The sequence below is a fragment of the Lasioglossum baleicum genome, chromosome 16 (genome assembly GCF_051020765.1).
Source record: "Lasioglossum baleicum chromosome 16, iyLasBale1, whole genome shotgun sequence".
NCBI classification, from domain to species: Eukaryota; Metazoa; Arthropoda; class Insecta; order Hymenoptera; family Halictidae; genus Lasioglossum; species Lasioglossum baleicum.
Genome location: NC_134944.1, coordinates 2,915,437 through 2,935,134, shown reverse-complemented (window position 1 = coordinate 2,935,134; position 19,698 = coordinate 2,915,437). Strand labels below are relative to the sequence as shown.

Below are 19,698 nucleotides of genomic sequence, written 5' to 3'. Positions count from 1 at the left end.
TACATATTTACCATGTGCACATGATATCCACTCATTTTTCCATTAAGACCATCAAGAGTTATTTCTCCATTTGTAATGTCGTATTCAGATTGTTGTATGAATTCCACTTTTCCTCTTAACGATATGTTTTCTCCATTTCCAAACCAATCTTTTACTACGGCTTTGCGACGGTATACTTTGCTAATTCTAAGCAAAAAGCGAACTATGTAATTAAATTGCACTATCGTCACTTACGTAATACTATTTAATGAGAATAATTTTGTACATTCTCTCAAGTTTTATTAAATTTTATGCACATACATTGAACATGCTAATCTTTCTCCTCGTGCACGTGGTCCATTGTCATCGTATATAACTAAACTTTTTCCTACTATACTATTAGGTCCAGACAAAGACAATAGTGTGTCCGTAAAGAGTTTTCGAGTTAAAATAGGTGCATAATGTTTTTTACCAGCAATGTCAATTGTTCCATGTCTTGTTAAATCGCCCACTCTACACAGTGTTATTTCATCCAATGAACAATATTCAGGATGTGTTGAATCCCATTCTACCTAATCATTTTTAAAATAGAATATTAAGATATCTATCTCATATTTATATTTCCGTTATTATACCTATACCTTATAGGAATTATAAGGGTCCCCTGTACTCAAACATCTGCCTGTCCAATTATAGTAATCCTTTCCTGGTGAATTATCGTGAACCATCCATCTAAATATTTATGAAATTTTATCTTTTAAACGTCTATGTAACTTTGGTAAATATGTATAATTCTGAATAAACATAGCAATAGCTACATATTGTACCTATGCGATGCTGAGTTGTTCAAAGCATTACCATCTGCATGTACTAAATATTCAATTATAATAGTTGTATCCATTTGGGGATCATTTTGTGGTTGACGGAAAGTTATTCTACCAACAATTGGATATCTGTATATTACTTGTGCTGTTATCATTGGCATTTGTCCACTATTATCCGGCAGATGAGAAGTTAATGTTCCGCATACCCAAGGTACTATACTCATATTATCGGTTTCATTATATCTAATAAGAAAAGTATATGTATAATTTTGTAACGGGAAATAAAAAAAGTAAAAAATATGAAGAATAGTTATGGATTACTTATGAAGAACAAGACTCCGATGAGTTATACTATGAACTCCTGAAAGTGGAAGATATGTATCCCAATAAATTCCACTGAGTTTGGCACTTCCCGATAAGATATCATAGTGGTATGATCCTTCTTTGCGTCCTTGAAGTTTTCCGGAAAGATCTCCGATAGCGTATTGATCTTGAGTTCCAAATCCTAAAAGTACATGTATGCTTAGGGAATGTGCATTTGCGATATCAAGTGAACTGCTTTTAAGTCTGATTCAATTTCAATGTTTACCTGCTGGCGGTACTGTTGTTTCATCTATATGACTTGGATTGTATACTTTTCCAGTTGTATTGCATACATCAGCAGAATCACTTCCAGCTTTCGTTGCTTCTGCAGGTAATTCATGAATTTGGTATGATTTTATTTTAGTTGCGTACCGTAGTCTTGTTTCCAAGTCATTTACAGGTGTTAAGGATATATTAACCCATGTTGGCTCGAACGGCGTCACTTGAGTCAATGTTACCTCTCCTTTTATACCATGAGAATTAATTAAAGTTCTAAATTAATTAAAGTAGACAATATTAACAAGTTTTTATCACATATAGATCACAGAATAACAAGACTCTGTTTGGGAATAAGTAACAGACGTTAAAAATTGAAATACTTTTACGAAATCTTACTTGGTAGACATAGTTCTCCAGTGATTGATCTTGGTACAAACTAAAAAGGAATCATCATGTGTCGGATGAAAGATTACTAAGTATATGAGGCGATGAGGACCAAGTAAATCAGCAGGTAGTAGAGATAGATCTGAATCTCTGTACAGAGTTTTATACCTTTTGTTGTGGTTAGTAGCTACTTTTATCTTGCCTAGACGCATATCGATATCACCAATACCTTTTCCAGTTCCAGCATTATCAGGATCAAAAACCGTTTGTAGAATATTACAACTTGATTTATCTGTATTGCAATCAAATATCAATTTCAATACATTTAAATAAATTCATAATATATTATAAATATTATATGTTTTGTTGCAAAATATCGCACCTTTGCCAATATCGAAAATATCAGTTACATAAATCTTCCAGTAATGCTCTGTGTAGTCTACGCTTTGTAACTTCTGTTTGTTAACATGATGTAGGTCTGTATAAATTATCGTGTCGGTAGTATTATCACCAGCATGACCACCTAGCCATCGGAACCAAACAGTTCCAGCTACAGGTCCGTAGAATTGTGCTTTTGCAACTTTCTCTACATTTTTTTCCAGCACCTGAAATGTACAAACGTATTGACATTTTTATTTGTACATAAAAGAACAAGTGGGATCGGTTCCCTTTAGTTATAGAAGTACCGTGATCGAAGTGCAAATGGTTCTAGATGAGTATGTATCCTTAAGTATTAAGCCCTTGCCCCATAAACCCATTTTTCCTGTTAAACTTATGCCTGAAACTTCCACTGCTCCAGTTTCATTTCCAGGTAGATCTAATGGTCCAATTAATTCTGTAAGGTCGATGATGCTGCAACATTTGTCAGATTATTTTCAAATAATATTAACAGTTTCATTCAGTTATTTTCATATGCGGAAATTCAGTATGATATACTGAAAAAATTTTAAATGCATACATACCTTTCTCCAAGATGTCGTTGGTCGCATCTGTTCTCTGTAATCGTATAATCGACGGGAAACTGAGTAACTGACCAAAACCATTGTTGATCTGGATACTGCAAAGTAGCTTGAAGGGAAAATCGAATTCTGACGGATGTGTCCGTGGCTTTTTCGAATCGAATTTCTCCATGCAGCCCGCCAGACGAAATATACGCCGCGAGACGCAATGAACTTGCAAAGGTGACTGCAACGAGGTAAGTTAACATTATAATAGAATGCTTATCGAATTATGTACTTTGAAAAGATTTCAAATAGCGGAATTCAATTGTTTTTGCAAGCTACTCTTGCAAAATTCGAACCAAAAATTCATTCAATTTTGTTTGTAATTTACATGCAATAAAAACAGACATGGACGCCACAAGCTTATATTTTTATAAATTGATACTGTCTAACAATACTGACAAAAGCTACATCCTCACAGTTTCGACACTGCGATTATTTTCCGTTCTTTGACAAGGTTTACTTACTATAATTTAATAGAATAAGCCACCACATGTTTTCTTTAGACAAAAAATAATAACTAAAATATTATTTTTACAAAAAGACATGTATCAGAAACTGAGAGCTGCGTGAAACTGTTGCCTTAGAATGAAACTGACTAAGGCAATACGACTTGCATCTATACGTGCGTGCTTACTTTCTCATTTCTTCGCGCGCTCGTGGTAGGAGACTTGGTTGGTGGAAAAAGAGAACAATGACGTCAATGACCTTCACGCTTACAATCGGTAAGAGTAAGGCAGAAATATTTAAACTGTAATCAAATTAGTAATCAAAAGTCAGGTATAGCGACACGTACAGTAACTTTTTATAATATTATTAGTAGACAGCGGATTTTATGCATTTATGACGGAAATAATAAGTAGGTGAAATTTAAAACAATGAAAAGGTTAGAAATTTTAACTACATTGAAATTATTAGTGAAAAATATAAAGTATTCATTTTTCTATTTTGCATAAAGATCTGGGGTCTATTACCTATAACTAAAATATTATTCTAGATTTCCGCATGTGTCAACAGGTGTCAAGTGGGGCAAGTTGTTACTGTGACTTGGGGCACATTGTTCCGTAACAACTGGTAACAATAACTTGCCTCGCCGCAAATGTATATATATGTGTACATACAAGTTTTAAAAATGCATTATAAAGTTAGTATTTTATTTAAAAAAAAAACAAAAACAATCGCGAGAAACTTCAATATCAGTTACGTGACGTTGTCCACATTTATCAAAAAACTAAAAGATAGACAAGAGGCTACAATAGAAGAAAAAATTATGGCAAAATACCTTCCGAAATGTTCATCTATATTTATTTTGGTCTTTTTCCGCAAGAAGCCAGGAAATTAGTGTTTGAATGTGCATTAAAATTTAATTTACGCAACATTCCATCTTCGTCGTGGTTAAAGAATTTAATGCAATATATGCCAAAGTAATTTAATATCAAAGATAATGTTGGAGTTATTATATTGTTTTGATGTTCTGTTAAACATAGCATATTTCTGTTAACACCTAAACCTAAATAAATCAATATTATTTATATATGTGTTGCATTTCATTAACTAATAAAATATTACATTACATTAGCAAATTTTATTCTTTTGAAACAACTTGCCCCACAACAGGGCAAAAAGTTCCGCTTCGTCCAACGACAAATAAATTAAAAGATATAAAAAACCTATTGCAATATTTTAATTTTACGGTTAGAATTTTAAAGTATAATAAATTTAACAATAAATTACTCGTTAAAGATGAGAATATCTATACTATTTCTACGTCATTTTATATGTTTCTTCAAAATCGGAACGTTTAGCCCCGGTCTCCCCTATTCAATAAATCAATAGGTCTGCAAATCCACGAATATGTTACGTTATCAACGATCACAACGATCAATGATAATATTGTAACATAATTTATATTAAGGGGAACATATTTATGTATGTAGGTTGCATATAAATATATATGCATATACATCGCATCGGGAAGCACTTTTATAAGCTGAGCATAAATACAAATCCCTCCGGGTAGGAGGGTTTCTTAATATAGAACTGCTAAAAATAATTATTGTTTTCTTCCTTAGTATCAGTTTACTGTCTTTTTTATCTATTTATGTCACCCATTTGTTCTCTATAATGCCACAATCTATGAAATTTAGGACATCGTATATGTTTTCACTAACCGCGTTTAACTATATAGTTTTTATACAATTTTACCGAGCGCAAAAATGAACGATACTCGACCTATGACCGAGAACATTTAGTAGTAATGCCGTAGAATAGTTTTCCACTTCTTTCCTCTGTATTATAAACAATGTTTATATAATTCTCATATAACGAGTACAATGAAAAACTTATTGTCACCAAAAAGAGTTTGATTTTAGATTGGGAGGTGTGGGTGGGTTATTGTTAATGTAAAAAATGAAACGAGTCGATCTGATGCTATAGTCTTGGAAATTGTACGATGCATTTTAAATGTGCCGATGTTTTCTGTTCTCGAATATCGGACAGTTATTTATGGTAACCAAGTTCCTTCACCACTTCGAACATTGGTGTGCGCGCGCATATGTATGTACACACCGGAAATCCTTGCGAAGTATAATGAACTAGAAATGAAAATTTTCTTCGTGTGTCGAAGTTACTTTAACATGCAATTGATTTTTATAGTACTTCTACTAGCGTATCTTCTACTAGCAATAGTATTGTAATCAATTAATTTTTCGCACTCGATAATACTGACTTTGAATTTGAACCAAGCGAATCGCGTGTTATCCGATAGGACTCGACTATAGAGGATCTTTGTTATTTAACGTTTCGAGTTGTCCTAAGAAGAAATATATCTGGCTCTGTTTCGACACAAAATCGTGTAGAAACACGTGAAACGTGTTAAAGAGCCATGTAAAATTTGGTTGTGTAAAAAAAAACCTTGGATTTCCAATGGAGCCCTTTTCAGGCTGCACCAACACTTCGAGGAAACTCTGATAGATTATTCTGATGGTTGCATTGTATTCGCAACAGAAAGAAGAATTCGAGGATGAGATAATCAGGATAAAAGAGTGAACTAGTTTCGGTGAAGTCGGGATAAAAGAATAGTAGTGGCTGCACGTTGAAACGAGGAAATTCGGAGGAAATAGCAAAGATGGTCGTAGGTATTCTCTTCCGGGGTACCCTTGACTCATATTTTCGTGGGTAAGAAGCATATGCTTGCTGCGAAAAAGGGCCGCAGCCACGAGAGACGTCGCCGATCGTACAATCCTGAGCAAACTGTTTTAGTCGAAACATCGAAAGGGTTGCTATTTTGAGGTGGCTCGCACTAAATATGGTCAGATAGGCGTTGGCGTTGTACCCGGGCAAGACACCCCTGCTCAAGCACCGGCCCTGTAGTGGGGGAGATCTACCAAAGTTACTTAGACAAGTTCACCTCTATGACTTGGACAGTTGGTTCGTTGTGACCATCTCGTACCATCCTCTTACAAACCAACTGTAGACATGGTAAGTAGGTGCCGCGTGTACCGCGACGCCATTGTGACTTTCGTTTGAAACATATCGCGGAATATTCCGAGAAATTTTGATCGAATATCCTCTAAAAAATGAAGAAAAAAAAATGAAAAAGAAAAAAGAAACCAGTGAAATGCTGCGAATCGAGAAAACAAGAGATCGAGAATGTTCGATATCGAGAACATACCTGTGACTAGTGGTGGAAAGACGTTTGATCGATCACGCACGGGCCTAAGATTTTCTCGACAACTCGATCAAACGCGTAAACTGTGCCAGAGATTGAGTGATGAATCTGTCAGAGTGCAAGCTTGCACCAGGAATTTCGGGAATTGTGCTTAGGGAGTGAAAACAGTGCTCTTCGTTAGATTCGTAGTTCAGTGAATCCCATTCTTTGCGCGCATTGCCGTTCTTGAAATCCTGACTTTCCTTATAATTGCGGACTGAACACGTTCATACCTATGCTTTTTACTCCCGACAGACTCAATGAAGATTCGGGTTCAAGTCAACCCCGTGCTTTTCGTTCAAAGTTTCATATAGTGCGTATTTATCCCTATCAATCGCACAAAAATACAATATTATTGAGTTTTCGGTGAAATCTGTCTTCTTAACTCTCGGATGATGGATGATGGTTCAACTGCGAAACTGTAATTTATTTCTATCAAGTTTAACATCGAGCTCAACTCTTTTCGAACGAGTACGACCAAGCATTCTTTCATGGAAATTTTAATGGATTTCTTCTACGATCTTCTCAGAAACGTCCGTTCTGTAAATGTGAAATAATGTTACATCTCTCGCGTTTCTGGCGTTGTTTTCTCTCCTTGCAATTTATGCGGCAAGAAGAAATGATGTTATCAGAAACTTTAAAAATGAAGTTTGCGTAAAGTAAAATTTTCAAAGAACAGGTGGGGGAGGGTGGCTAGTGTTTTGAGTTCTAATATTGAAATAAACTGAAAAAACTGGAACGTTACTCGTTTGCTGTAACCATAAAAATTCAAAATCAAGCAATTTACTGTTAGTATGCGATATTCATAACTAGACTGCGAATCTTTACGCGTTCGTGGCTTCTGAAAATTTTCAAAAAATGCCAGAATATATTTCAGACCGACAAAAACTACTACCATCGAAAATAATAACTTATTTGGTTTCCCTTTCTTAAAAATCGCCTCGAAAAATTGCAAACTGCATAAACTTCCGCTGTCTATCCAAATCATGGATGTTGGAGTAAATTGGTAAAAGTAGGATATAGTAGTTTTCGCGAGGGTGGAGGGTTGGATTGGACAAACGTATAAGCGCAGCCTAATCGTTTCTAACTCTGCACAATAGCGGTTCGTGAGATCGCATTTTGCATACCGCGAAAATAAGAAAATTACGTAACTGTAGTAACTCGAGAGGCGGCTACGAGTAAACGGTCTATATATGTCTTGGCTTCTTTTCAGTCACGGGTGATAGAAAGATTCTATTATTAGTCCTTATGAGTAACGCCTTCCAAATTTTCCTCGACGATGCTTACGTTAACCCGGCATTACCGGAATATTAGATAATCCTAATGTCACGGCATTGTTATTTAACCATTACATCTGCAACAACTTTTTCCTGTACAACTGATATTCGAACGTACAAACGAATTAATTAATTTGGAATAGGTAGTGGTTAAACGGAATTATGAATAATTATTTTCTAATTTATATACGTAAGTACTTAAGAATGTTATATACATATACATTAAATAAAATTTATCTAATTTATTATAACTTTTGCGTGATAATTCATTCTATAAATTGCTTTCCTTTTTCGTCCCCATAGTTGAAAGGTCCTTGACGTATGTGAAAGATATATTTTTATCGGGATAATTATATGAATTAAATCTACATTGTTACTTTTCTTTTATGAAACATTTAAACGAATTGGTTTTTTGTTTAAATATATGATAAGACCTAATTTTCCCGAACGAATTCTGAATACAAAAGCTATTGTACTTGTTAATTTGACAAGAAATTGTAAAAAGATGAACGCGCGGCTCGAGCAATCACGTTTAACAAGAGGAGAAGCTGTTTGTGCGTTTCTAACATACTATCTGTATTCTATGGAGACGTTTAATTGATTTACCAAACATTTGAAATGTTAGGCGGATAAGGAGAAGAAGAAGAAGACCAAAAAGAAGGAGGAGCCGGCGCCGGCTCCTGCGCCGGAACCTGAACCAGCACCACCACCACCAGAGGAGAAACCACCAACTCCTACTAGTACACCGAAGGAATCTGGTTCGACTAGAGCGAGCAGTCGTGGTAGTCGAAAAGCAAAACGCTCTGGATCCAGTGTGTTTTCTATGTTCACTCAGAAACAGGTGGCCGAATTCAAAGAGGTACGTTCCTGATCGTTTCGGTAACATGTACCAAGGGTCGTCATCTATAAAATCGCGAGTTTTAAGGGTTGCCATCTATAAAAACCCGGACATTACATATTTATTACGATAATTATCAGTAGATAGAAATCATTTTATAATGAATTATAGTGCAAATACCATCCCGATATCTTTTATCGTTCAAGAGTTATAGTGAAATGTCACTCTCGGTCCAGCCCACTGTGTGCGGCCGTCCGAAGCTGTGCATCGCGGTGCAGCGTTCACTTCAAATAATTCTAATTTCGTCAATTTTAAAGTTTCCGCTTATTTAAAATCAGGTCCGCAAAAAGTAGACAATTGGGGCTGTATCCTCATTTTTTTCAAATTTTTAAGAAGTTCCATGCTATGAAAACGTTGCATTTGCTTAGGAACAATTGCAAAATAAATGGTGAAAAAACATTTTTTTCAAATGACAACATTTTTCGTAGATACTCTTATGTTTTCACTATAAGCTCATGAAATCTCATTTTCATTGGTTTATTAGTTCTAGTCTTATAATTAATGATAAAAGGGCGACACTTTTCTTACATGCCTGTAAAATTAATAATTTTTAACCCTTTGCACTCTCGGAGCTATTTTCCGACCTAGACTATTTAACAATACTTGTAATTGATTAGATACCAACAATTGAATAATGTAAACAATAGTGTAAGAATAATCACACTCGAGTGCTAACGGTTAAGATATCGAAAAATCCTTTGAAATTTGAACAAAATCCGAAACAGTATTCCAAAAAGTGTTGGATTTCGCGGGGGATGACCCTAGTGATAATGGAGCAAGTGTAAGCGAGTAATATCGGAAGACCAGGATCCTTAAATAAAATCCCCCCGGATGTCCCCGGTTGCACTGAAAACTCGGATAAATCCGGGGCAACCCACATGTGTCAGCCATAAAAAGAGACGTAAACAATTGCGAAAACAAATAACCGGCGCGGCTACCCGAGTACCTTTTTAGGATTTTGAGCCAGAAACTTTTTATGCTCCTGATAAAATATCTTTAAACCCGTTCAGATTCACGTTATTTACAGGCCTGGGTACTTCTGAAATAGTATTTCAAATAATCACTTTTCAAATAACATGGGATTTGATTTGAAATAATTATTTCAGATATAATGAAATTGTTCTACAGAATTATATCAGCTAATCGGATTATCAGGATTCAGACCAGTTTATACAGACACCCTTTGTTGTACTATTATTTTGAGGGTTATTTCTTTTCACAAACTTAAATTAGAGAGAAATATTGAAATAATATACTATTTGAAATTGCTATTATATCTGATCGATTTATGAATCCACAGTTGAAAAAATTGTTTGTCAACAAAAAGAAATCGACTTCAAAGTTTGGAACACGCGTCCGTACACATGTAAAAGTGAATCGTAACTGACGTATCATTTATTAGATCAAGACTTAACTAGTACTGTTTATACTATAAGGGAAATGGTTAGCATAATCTAAGATATAATTAAAACCTGTAGTTTATTATGCATGTAAATATAGCGTATACGAATGAAGTAGACATTCTGCTAATTATTGTGATCACGTGTTTCCAGGCATTCCAACTTATGGATGCAGACAAGGATGGTGTAATTGGAAAGAACGACCTCCGTGCGACTTTCGACTCTGTTGGTCGGCTTGTCACTGACAAGGAACTTGATGATATGCTAAATGAAGTTCCCGTCCCAATCAACTTCACTCAATTACTTAATCTGTTTGCAACCCGCATGTCCGGATCAGGTAATTTTCAAGTCAACTAGAATTTTCCTGTTACAGTAAAGTTGCGATCTAGCTCCCTGAGGATCTCCACGATCACTGTCCCTTCGTCTACCCCTTCCACTGGGGGCATCCCCGTGAGCAGTCAAGAAACTCGAGCTGCGTCGGTCGCCGAGCAGTGTAAACATGCTCCTTTCTGTTGTTGCGTCTTCGGCCGTGCGGTCCGCGTTTACAAGGCGATGGGAGCTAGATCGCGACTTTACTTTTATTTTTTTTCTATCTGGCAACTGTAAACATGTAATATTAACTTCGATTCTGTCATTTTAGGTACCGATGATGATGAAACAGTAATAGCTGCCTTCAACACCTTTGATGTAGATGGTAAAATTGATGGCGAAAGGTGAGTAACATATCTATTCAGTCCATAGTGTTAACGCTTTGAAATTTTCAAGCCATTTTGACTCCAAACTCAGAAATTTTATCAAAACCAGGAATTTCGTGTGGCTCAAAATATTTTATATTTTACGAACAAGAATAAATTAAGTTAAACGCATTTACTTGAACCACATTTAAGGACTGTTTAGTTTGCCACCCGAGTGCAAAGGATTAACTTTATCAAATATTGAGTAGAGTAGAAAGTTCGTTACATTTCGTGTCACAAGCTGATGCAGCTACATACTTCTGAACAATTGTACTTAGTGTAATTTTATTAAAATATGATACTCTTATGGGTACGTCTAATTTAGAATATACATACGTGTATATTACATATGTATGATGACTTAATTTATACGATCTAAGTCAGACATATTCTGCTGACAACAATGTCTGATATACTCAATTTAGAACTTGAAACACTCTTCAAAATCAATTAACCTGGTTTCAAAATGGAATGTTAAAAGTAGTAAGAATATATGAATCTTTTTCTTATAGATTGAGGCATGCCTTAATGACCTATGGTGACAAATTTACCGCGAAGGAAGTCAATGATGCATACGACAATATGTACATTGACGACAAAGGTTTCATTGATACGCAAAGTCTTATCGCGATGCTGACTGGCACAGGCGATGAAGATGAGGATTAACTTTAAGAGATCTAACATGATACAAACTTCTGTTAAACCTTTAATCATTAAAACAAAGTCTTGCATTAACGCCAGACTCGTGTGATTTGCTTCCAAAGGGTGAAAAGCAGCGATAAAGTAATCATAATCATTCCCTTTCCTTTGCTCTTCACTGGTAGATGTCTTCTTTTCCGAGGGAACTGTTTCAAATAATAAAAGTTCAGTAACGAATGATAAGAGATCACAGAACATTCTCCTGGAGGTAAAACAACGTATCTGCCGATAAATGAGGCTTTGAATATCCACATTATTGTTCGTATAATAAAATTACTTAAAAAATTTATAACAAGCGTTTTAATTCCACCTCTTCAGGAATATCATTACCAAATACGTAGACAAATATATTTTGTACATTGACAAACATGTCAGAGGAATTTCAAAAGCATGGTTAGCCCCCTCGCGAGAACCTTAGCGATTGTATATCCTTTCGAAAAGAATGAACGGATCAAATTATCGGGGCGCGTTTTGATTATGTCCATTTGGGACATATCCTACTTTTTTAAAAATGTTTCCAAGTGGATGGAACCGTTTTCATCAGTCTCGAGTCCGGATCGTTGATATGACCGCACTTCCCTTAGGCTGTCGTATTGTATTGTGTCGTATACCTAAATAAATACTACTTACCACCAGCTGTGCAGTTCGTTGACCTGACCGTACGTCCCTTAGCTCTTAGCTTTCGGTATGCCTTGTACCTGAAGATGCTGTGCAGTTCGTCACCGAGTGACCCAGTGACACATATTTCGAAGCAGCAAGTGGATTTACGGCTGAATAAGTGAGTTTTTAATTCAATTAGTTCCTGTTCCTTCTCTTGTTGGATTTATAAGTAAAGTTTTTTACGATTATCTCGTAAACACATCATCGACAAACTCTTGTAAACTCTTGTTCGTTGCTGGCGCGCTAAACCGACTTTGCCAACACGCGTCTAGGTCGCGCTCTGATTGGTCCGTGCTTTTTGATAATAACTCCTATATAAACAAAGTCGCGGTGGCCATTTTTGGAAAGGAAAATGTCGTTTCGAATGACCTCAGGAACCCCCCATATTTCCGGATTTTGAAGGGAATTTTGGGACACCCTGTATATATTACAGTTATAGTTTCCATAAATATTTATACACAATGAGATGTGTGCGGCGATGATTCCCTCAACAGACTATATATATAGCACTTTGCTCACAACCGTCATCTAGTAAAGATGTAATCTTGGAATAAGGTATGTTATCTGAAACCGGGTCTATTTATATGTATAAGTATGTATATATATATATATATATATATATATATATATATATATGGTTTAATTGTAAGATACACATGCGTGTCTATGGGTTTATATGGTCGCGGTCTTGTTCATTGTTGTTCATGCGCTAATCTTCAGCTAATCTTGCGCCCTGTGGGCGGAATTTTGCTGATTTTGCTTACCTACGGGGTTATTTTCATTACATGAAAAAGTTTCGATATTTCATTATTATATATATATATAGAATTAATATTTAATTATTGTTCCATTTTATTTTCTCTTACATTCGCAAATATAATTATTTTTAGATGTATATATATATATTTATTAGTTTCTCTTGAAAAAGTTCTTATAGAGATTCTGATAATAAATTTTGTTCTGTATGTATTTAAATGAAATATCGTTTATTGAAAAATATTGTTTAAATGAAACCTGTTTAAAACACGCTAAGAAGTTGATTGGTAAGTTCATGATATTGTATCGTTGTGAAACTTATCCATGTACAGTACAGCATACCTTGTATCTTGTATGTATACATAAGTGTTCAGTATGATAAGATAAGGTTACGGCAATATACATACGACAATTTAGTTTAAGTGATACTAAGCGAGTAGAAAGATGCATATATACCATCACCATTGAAAGAAATTAGTGATTAGTCATTTTTGTATACGTAAGCTAACGTACGTTAGTCTTTAGTATATATAGGAAGTGCTATGACTCGCACACATGAATGTAATACACGCGTTACTGTCGAGTTGACAGTTTAATTAATTAAGTTAAATAAAGACGTTAACTTTCATCGGTGCACATGGTAACTATCAATTATTTAATACATGCCAAAGTAATTCCGTTTTTACTCAAATGTGCGTTGCATGATGATTTGGAAAAGAATCTTACATTAATTCAACGCTTCGTCACGTTCGAACTTTAAGGTTAAAAGGTAACACATTTGTATTTTATTATGGTATATTATCATATACAGTGTCTAATACTCGATAAAATGAATTGTTTATCTTATTGTAGTTCGAAAATATATTTTCTTGAAATAGGTACTATATAATTGTTTTTTTTTTGTAAAATTGATATGAAATCAGTTTTCAATGATCAAATATGTTTCCATAGTTCAAAGTTTCACGTGCAATTTGTAATTTATTTTATAAATTAAGGAATAGTCAATAGTGTAAACCCTAAGCCCTAAGCAAACATTTATATGTAAAATTTAATTTAGAGAATAAATACGAATATAATTGATAATACAATTTGAGATTGTAATTGATTAGAATTTTTATTATATAATGTAAAGGCTAAAACATAATTTTATTAAATAATTTGAACTTGCTAATGTAACCTGTACAAGTGGTTTCTACAATGCAGAAATAAACGAAAATCCATATCAGAGCTAGTAATATATGAGAATGCTTGGAAGTTCAATGAAATATTAACAGTTATATAATTGTGATGTGGTAAATGAATGTCAATAAATAATATTGACAGTTATATAATTACTTTCGGAGTACTTATATATGACACTGATTATGAAACAACAATCATTACAATTGATTACAGTATTATAGTTATAAAATTTTTAACGATCTGTTCTAATGATCTGTTATTTATTTGCAGAATAATCAATTGGGCGATACCATGTTGGAAAATACCACTGCCATTCAACGTGTGAAAGACTCAACTCCTGCTAATGGTGCTCAACAAAACATAGAGGCAAAGAAATCATTTACACAATTCTCAAGAGATCGAAAGAATTCGAATAACGAATGTAATATAGATCCTGAATGTCTGACATTATGGCAACATCCAATTACTACTCTCAATTATTTTTTTCGAGAACTCTTTAGTAATATACTCAGCCTAGGAAATAAGACGCTACTTTACAGGAGAACAGTATGGAGCGTAGTTTCGATAATTGTATTGTTTCTGGTGTTAAGTAGAATTGTTGGCCCGCATCAACAGGTAAATATTAAATCTTCTTAAAATTTTGATACCTTTGTATTTGTCAAACTTTTCAAGCTATGTATGTCTTAAACGCTATACTTTATACTATCAGGAACAGAGAAGTTCTTATCTGAAAGGAATATTAACTATCTCTGGAAAAAAATATTCTATCAAAATCGTGAATATGATTGTTGAAAGAATTATTTGTGTGAGCATATTAAATATTTAATGTTCACATATTCTTATAAAAATAAAATGGTGGAGAATAGATGATAGAACATGTATCATCAAACTACAAAAAAAATTGTAGTTTTCAAAACGTTTGAACAGCTTGCATTTAAATAAATATTCTTTCAATGATAGTGGTAATGTAGTAGACATCTACATTTTATTGTTTAATTGTTGTTATTTCATACTTTGATATTAAAATACAACGTTTTATTTGCTCTAAGTGCTCTAAAATATACAGAGTATTCCAAAAATGCCTTTTTGATACGGCACTGGGTATACCACCAGATGATACATTTAGGAATGCAATGCAAGAGATTATTTTTCTGTATCTCACACTGTTGCTATTTAGATAAATTAATTATTCTCTGTATACTTGTGTATAGTAAATGACAACAAAGTGTGATAGTATAACTCCTGATAATAAGCGGTCTGATAATAAAACATGTGATTGATCGGATTTTGTTATTACCAAGAACATTTTTGATAGTTTCAGTATATAAGACGTAAGGCTGAGATTAAAATTATTAAATATTTTCATATTTTCAGATTTTAAAAGCATGGGAGATCAAAGTGATTTGGTGGTTATATTGGATAGGTTTAGGTGTCCTTTCTAGTGTAGGTCTTGGTACCGGCTTACATACTTTCGTACTTTATTTAGGACCACACATAGCAGCTGTTACAATGGCTGCATATGAGTGCGGTGCGCTTAATTTTCCCGAACCACCATATCCTGATCAAATAATATGTCCCACAAAAGTTGATCCAATGTGGACAGCAGGAATATTAAACATCATGAGAAAAGTACGTGTAGAAGCCATGCTTTGGGGTGCTGGTACTGCCCTTGGTGAATTACCGCCGTATTTTATGGCTAGAGCTGCGCGAACTAGTCGACAGAACAACAAAAGCGACAAATTCGATCAAGAAGACTTGAAAGAGCTAGAAGCTTTAGAAGCTTTAGAAAATGGTGAAAATGTATCGTTCCTGATACGTATCAAACTAACAATGAAACATTTTGTACAAAAAGCAGGCTTCTGGGGAATCCTTGCCTGTGCTTCAGTAAGTAAACGTTTTTGTATTATTCTATTCTTAATAATGCAAAAATATATCGCAAGGACATTAGGTTTGGCTTGTGAGAACAAATATTAATCCCCCCCAAGAGCAAAAATTTATTCTAGAGATTATCACAGTTTAAATCGAATATGATATATATTTGTTTAATCGTCATGCAAAAGTTGAAATCAAGTAAAATAGAAATGAAACATTCATAAACATTACAACTATGAAGGATATGGATAATAATAATACTTGAATAAACAGTTTGCCATCACGAGCTCAGTCGATTCTGACTAGTAAACTCAGGTTTTTAATTTATTAGCGGATTAAAAAAAGGACAGGGACTATGTTTGACAATCTGGATAAACGATGAACGGAGTGCTACTGTAGAAATTTTTTCTATTTCGTTCTATATACAATCTGGATAAACGATTAGTGATTTGTTATTATCAAAATAAATTATTTGCAGATCCCCAATCCATTATTTGATCTTGCTGGACTGACGTGTGGTCACTATCTAATTCCTTTTTGGACATTTTTTGGTGCAACACTCATTGGAAAGGCTGTTATAAAAATGCACATTCAACAGCTTGCAGTAATTATAGCTTTTAATGAGGAACTTCTAGATAAATTTATTAAGTTACTGGCAGTTGTGCCATATGTGGGTTCTAAGTTCCAAGAGCCGTTGAAGAAGTATCTTATTCAACAGAAACAAAAGTTGCACGATAAAACATCTGCGGTATGGTTTCATTACTTTCAATTAACTATGTTTTTTTGTATATCTGGAAGTGTATTAAGATATGTTATATTTACAGGATGGAGCAACAACAATTTCATGGTTATTTGATAAATTTGTAATGTTGATGGTATGTTATTTCCTAGTAACAATTATTCACGCGTTGGCAAGAAATTATCATCGTAAACGAACTAAACTGTCTACCGATTAAAAGTTACTAAATATAGGATGTACAATGTAAACGTAAAATCAATTATTAAACAAACTTCATATAAAATTGCTGTTATAGCACTATATAATTAAGATATTAAAAATAATAACAGTTCGGTGGAAAGTTTGACTGCACAGTACCACTTCCGCATGGTAAAAAAGAGTGAAGAATAAATTGTGACAAATTCGATGTTTTCTTAACGTACTAATTTTGTAAAATGCTGTGTAAACGCTGAAGATATCCTCGTAATCGTAACATGCGTGATTACGAAAATGTACATACATCAGAGAAAATTTTTAAATATCATGTAATATATAGTGTATGCATTTTACTTTTACATGTAACTTTCATAAAGACAATGGAACATACTATACAGAATTGTTTGTAGAGTCGACGTAATGTTTACAACTTTGTTTATGATGAGTTTAAGAGTGATACAAATTTAGCTAAGGTACACTTTTGATAAAAGTCATATAATTTTAGGTACTCCTATGGTTATTAAATATGTTTGTCAGTATTTCATAAGTGAATAAAAGGGAGAAATATTTCTGTGGTTTAGTATGTAGAATATTAAATGTCACTTTTATGCGTTCTCTTTTACTATATTTTTTGCATTTTTGCTTTTGATTTCTATTCAAAAACATGAGAACTTAATAATTTTGCGATGAGATATTTCTATTCGACAACGAACATATATGAAATCATTATTTTACGGTATTATTAATTTTGAGACATATTTAGGGAACAAATATAAAAATATTCCGTAACATATTTAAAATGACTGTAGTATATATGGCTTTTAAACGTATAATAAATTTATTTTCCGTGGTTTGTTATGAAATATTATACTTTTATGATGCAATATTATTCCAATTATCCATATGTGATAGATTGAAAAGAGCTTTTTGGTTGCAGAACCTGGCTCACATGGGTTTATTTTGATTGTAAACTATTATTATACATAAATATTTTCTGTTTCCATTAATTGTAATGCATTTATCAAACATATGTGTTGTAATTTGTAATTTACATATATTTTGAAGACATAAAATTAAATACGAATTAAAGATGGTTTAAAGACTCTAATTTATTTTAAGTTTCTTCATTATCTGAATGTGTAGAATGAATCGTATTAAAAACTTACTTATACAATTTCTATTTGTTGAAATCCGGAACGTCTTCGTTGCTCTTCGTTGCCCTATGCTGCTAGATTATCGTTTTGAACGTGTGACCGCGTACGCGTATACAGGGTGAGTCACCTAACGTTTGCACCTCAAATATCTTTGTTGTTTCTAAAGATACGTAAAATATGGTAAGGACAAAGTTGAATGGTACAATGGGGCTGACACGATGCCAAAAAAAATTTTGTTTTTATGCCATTTTTTTAGTGATATCAAGGTCACCTTCATTTTTTTAAATTGAATGAGTTACTTTTTAATACATCAATCGATGCAGCTGCATATTCGTTATAAAAAAGTACTAACCTATGTATGTCGAAAAGTTAATAGTTCAGGAGATATTTCAATTTAATAACGTCTTAGTACGACACGTGGGACTGAGTCTACCACAGAAATCGGAGTTCGGATACAGTTCGATTCCTATAAAGCGCACTTGCGCGTAAACGCAGCACTCTTTCAAATTGATATATTTGTAGTACCCAAGCATTTCATTAACTTCTAGTTTCGCAATGTAAAGTTTATAATAAAAAACTATTCCTCATAGTCCCAGGCAAATCTTTCGAAAAATATTATTGCTGTGTCTTGTCAGTGCTCAATACTGCTCAACTGCCATTAGTGAACGACGGTATATACAACGATAGGGAGCTATGGTAAAATTGACTTGCTTGACTGACTCTAAATTGCGACTGACCTTATTTCGAAGGTGCATGAATATAAGAAAACCTCGTGGGGATGAAAAATTCTCTCCACTAAATATCGGAAAGTAGGGCCTTAGCCAATAATACTATTCCAAGTATTCTGACGTTGTTTCTACTGGAAATGCTGGATAAGGATTTTCTTCAGACGTTGCAGGATGGCGAGAACTTCGGCAGAAATCAGAAAATGTGGGACATTCCTTTCTTTCGAATGTATATGTGAGCATTGTTAGGTTTATGTTAGTAGGTTTCAGTGTACACGAACTGCCCACGTGAAGTAGCGAACATTTTTCATGTTACTGTAAGCCATTCGCGGCTATTTTTGTAATAAAAGCGACGAAAATCATTCGAGTAGCTGACGATCTGTCTGACACCTGTCTCGAACCAGAAGTGCACAGAAACTGGTAGCTATTTTGTACAATATTTGAATGTTGTTCTTCATTTCCCTTTGGCTTTTCGACATGAATATTCGATCAAAGCCATCAGAAGTTTATCCCTAGAAGTTTGTATTTGCATATCTTAATTATCGATATCCTCTTACGGTATGAAAGTCCTATTCGTAAATGATGAATAGATTTTGCATAAACGTCGGGCCATTCTTCTATGTATAATAGCGGGGACGTACAGTGACTCCCATTAAGCAACCCTCAATCCCTCTTTGTAATCGGACAAACCCTCGTCCGATTACAAATTATTTTTCTACACAGAAAAATCGGTAACTGTATACAAGGTTGTACAACATTAGCAACATTATCAACGAGAAACTGTATGCGTTGGAAAAGGTCAACGAGCCAAAAAGAACTGACAACTTCCGATCTCGACAATTCGATAGCGCGTGGGACGCGCGAACGTCGATGAAAATAGCACGGCGGCCGTGTCTCTGGTTCTGTCTAGTTGTAAAATTATTTATAG

General features: G+C 34.1%; 3 protein-coding genes across 11 annotated transcripts in view; 2 read left to right on the top strand and 1 right to left on the bottom strand.

Annotated features, from left to right (window-relative positions):
- Positions 1 to 12,479, bottom strand: part of LOC143217260 (DNA-directed RNA polymerase II subunit RPB2) — a 30,958-nt gene extending 18,479 nt beyond the window's left edge. Inside the window, exons 1-12 of one of the 5 annotated variants that reach the window (XM_076441300.1) lie at positions 12,118 to 12,479; positions 3,238 to 3,521; positions 2,732 to 2,954; positions 2,456 to 2,621; positions 2,152 to 2,374; positions 1,782 to 2,061; positions 1,393 to 1,658; positions 1,125 to 1,308; positions 807 to 1,046; positions 621 to 711; positions 301 to 551; positions 12 to 186 (exon numbers count right to left, since the gene is read on the bottom strand). In XM_076441300.1, the coding sequence (XP_076297415.1) occupies positions 12 to 186; positions 301 to 551; positions 621 to 711; positions 807 to 1,046; positions 1,125 to 1,308; positions 1,393 to 1,658; positions 1,782 to 2,061; positions 2,152 to 2,374; positions 2,456 to 2,621; positions 2,732 to 2,954; positions 3,238 to 3,265 (2,127 nt within the window). In that variant the 5' untranslated portion in view covers positions 3,266 to 3,521; positions 12,118 to 12,479. Of the gene's footprint in view, positions 1 to 11; positions 187 to 300; positions 552 to 620; positions 712 to 806; positions 1,047 to 1,124; positions 1,309 to 1,392; positions 1,659 to 1,781; positions 2,062 to 2,151; positions 2,375 to 2,455; positions 2,622 to 2,731; positions 2,955 to 3,237; positions 3,522 to 6,443; positions 8,388 to 12,117 lie in introns of those variants that run through there. The other 4 variants (XM_076441302.1, XM_076441301.1, XM_076441303.1 and 1 more) reach the window with 4 other exon arrangements.
- Positions 6,092 to 11,782, top strand: Mlc2 (myosin regulatory light chain 2). Its single transcript, XM_076441323.1, has 5 exons — positions 6,092 to 6,250; positions 8,382 to 8,615; positions 10,208 to 10,391; positions 10,695 to 10,767; positions 11,301 to 11,782. The coding sequence occupies exons 1-5, from the start codon at positions 6,248 to 6,250 to the stop codon at positions 11,452 to 11,454; spliced, it is 648 nt and encodes a 215-aa protein (XP_076297438.1). The 5' UTR covers positions 6,092 to 6,247; the 3' UTR covers positions 11,455 to 11,782.
- LOC143217264 (vacuole membrane protein 1) lies at positions 12,244 to 18,003 on the top strand. Of its 5 annotated transcripts, none has more exons than XM_076441320.1 (5): positions 12,244 to 12,265; positions 14,356 to 14,700; positions 15,460 to 15,969; positions 16,436 to 16,705; positions 16,782 to 18,003. In XM_076441320.1, the coding sequence occupies exons 2-5, from the start codon at positions 14,377 to 14,379 to the stop codon at positions 16,911 to 16,913; spliced, it is 1,236 nt and encodes a 411-aa protein (XP_076297435.1). In that variant the 5' UTR covers positions 12,244 to 12,265; positions 14,356 to 14,376; the 3' UTR covers positions 16,914 to 18,003. The 5 variants fall into 5 exon arrangements, with proteins under 5 accessions (XP_076297435.1, XP_076297434.1, XP_076297433.1 ...); XM_076441319.1 differs by lacking the exon at positions 12,244 to 12,265 and adding an exon at positions 12,570 to 12,702; XM_076441318.1 differs by lacking the exon at positions 12,244 to 12,265 and adding an exon at positions 13,048 to 13,190.
- The last annotated feature ends 1,695 nt before the right edge of the window (positions 18,004 to 19,698 follow it).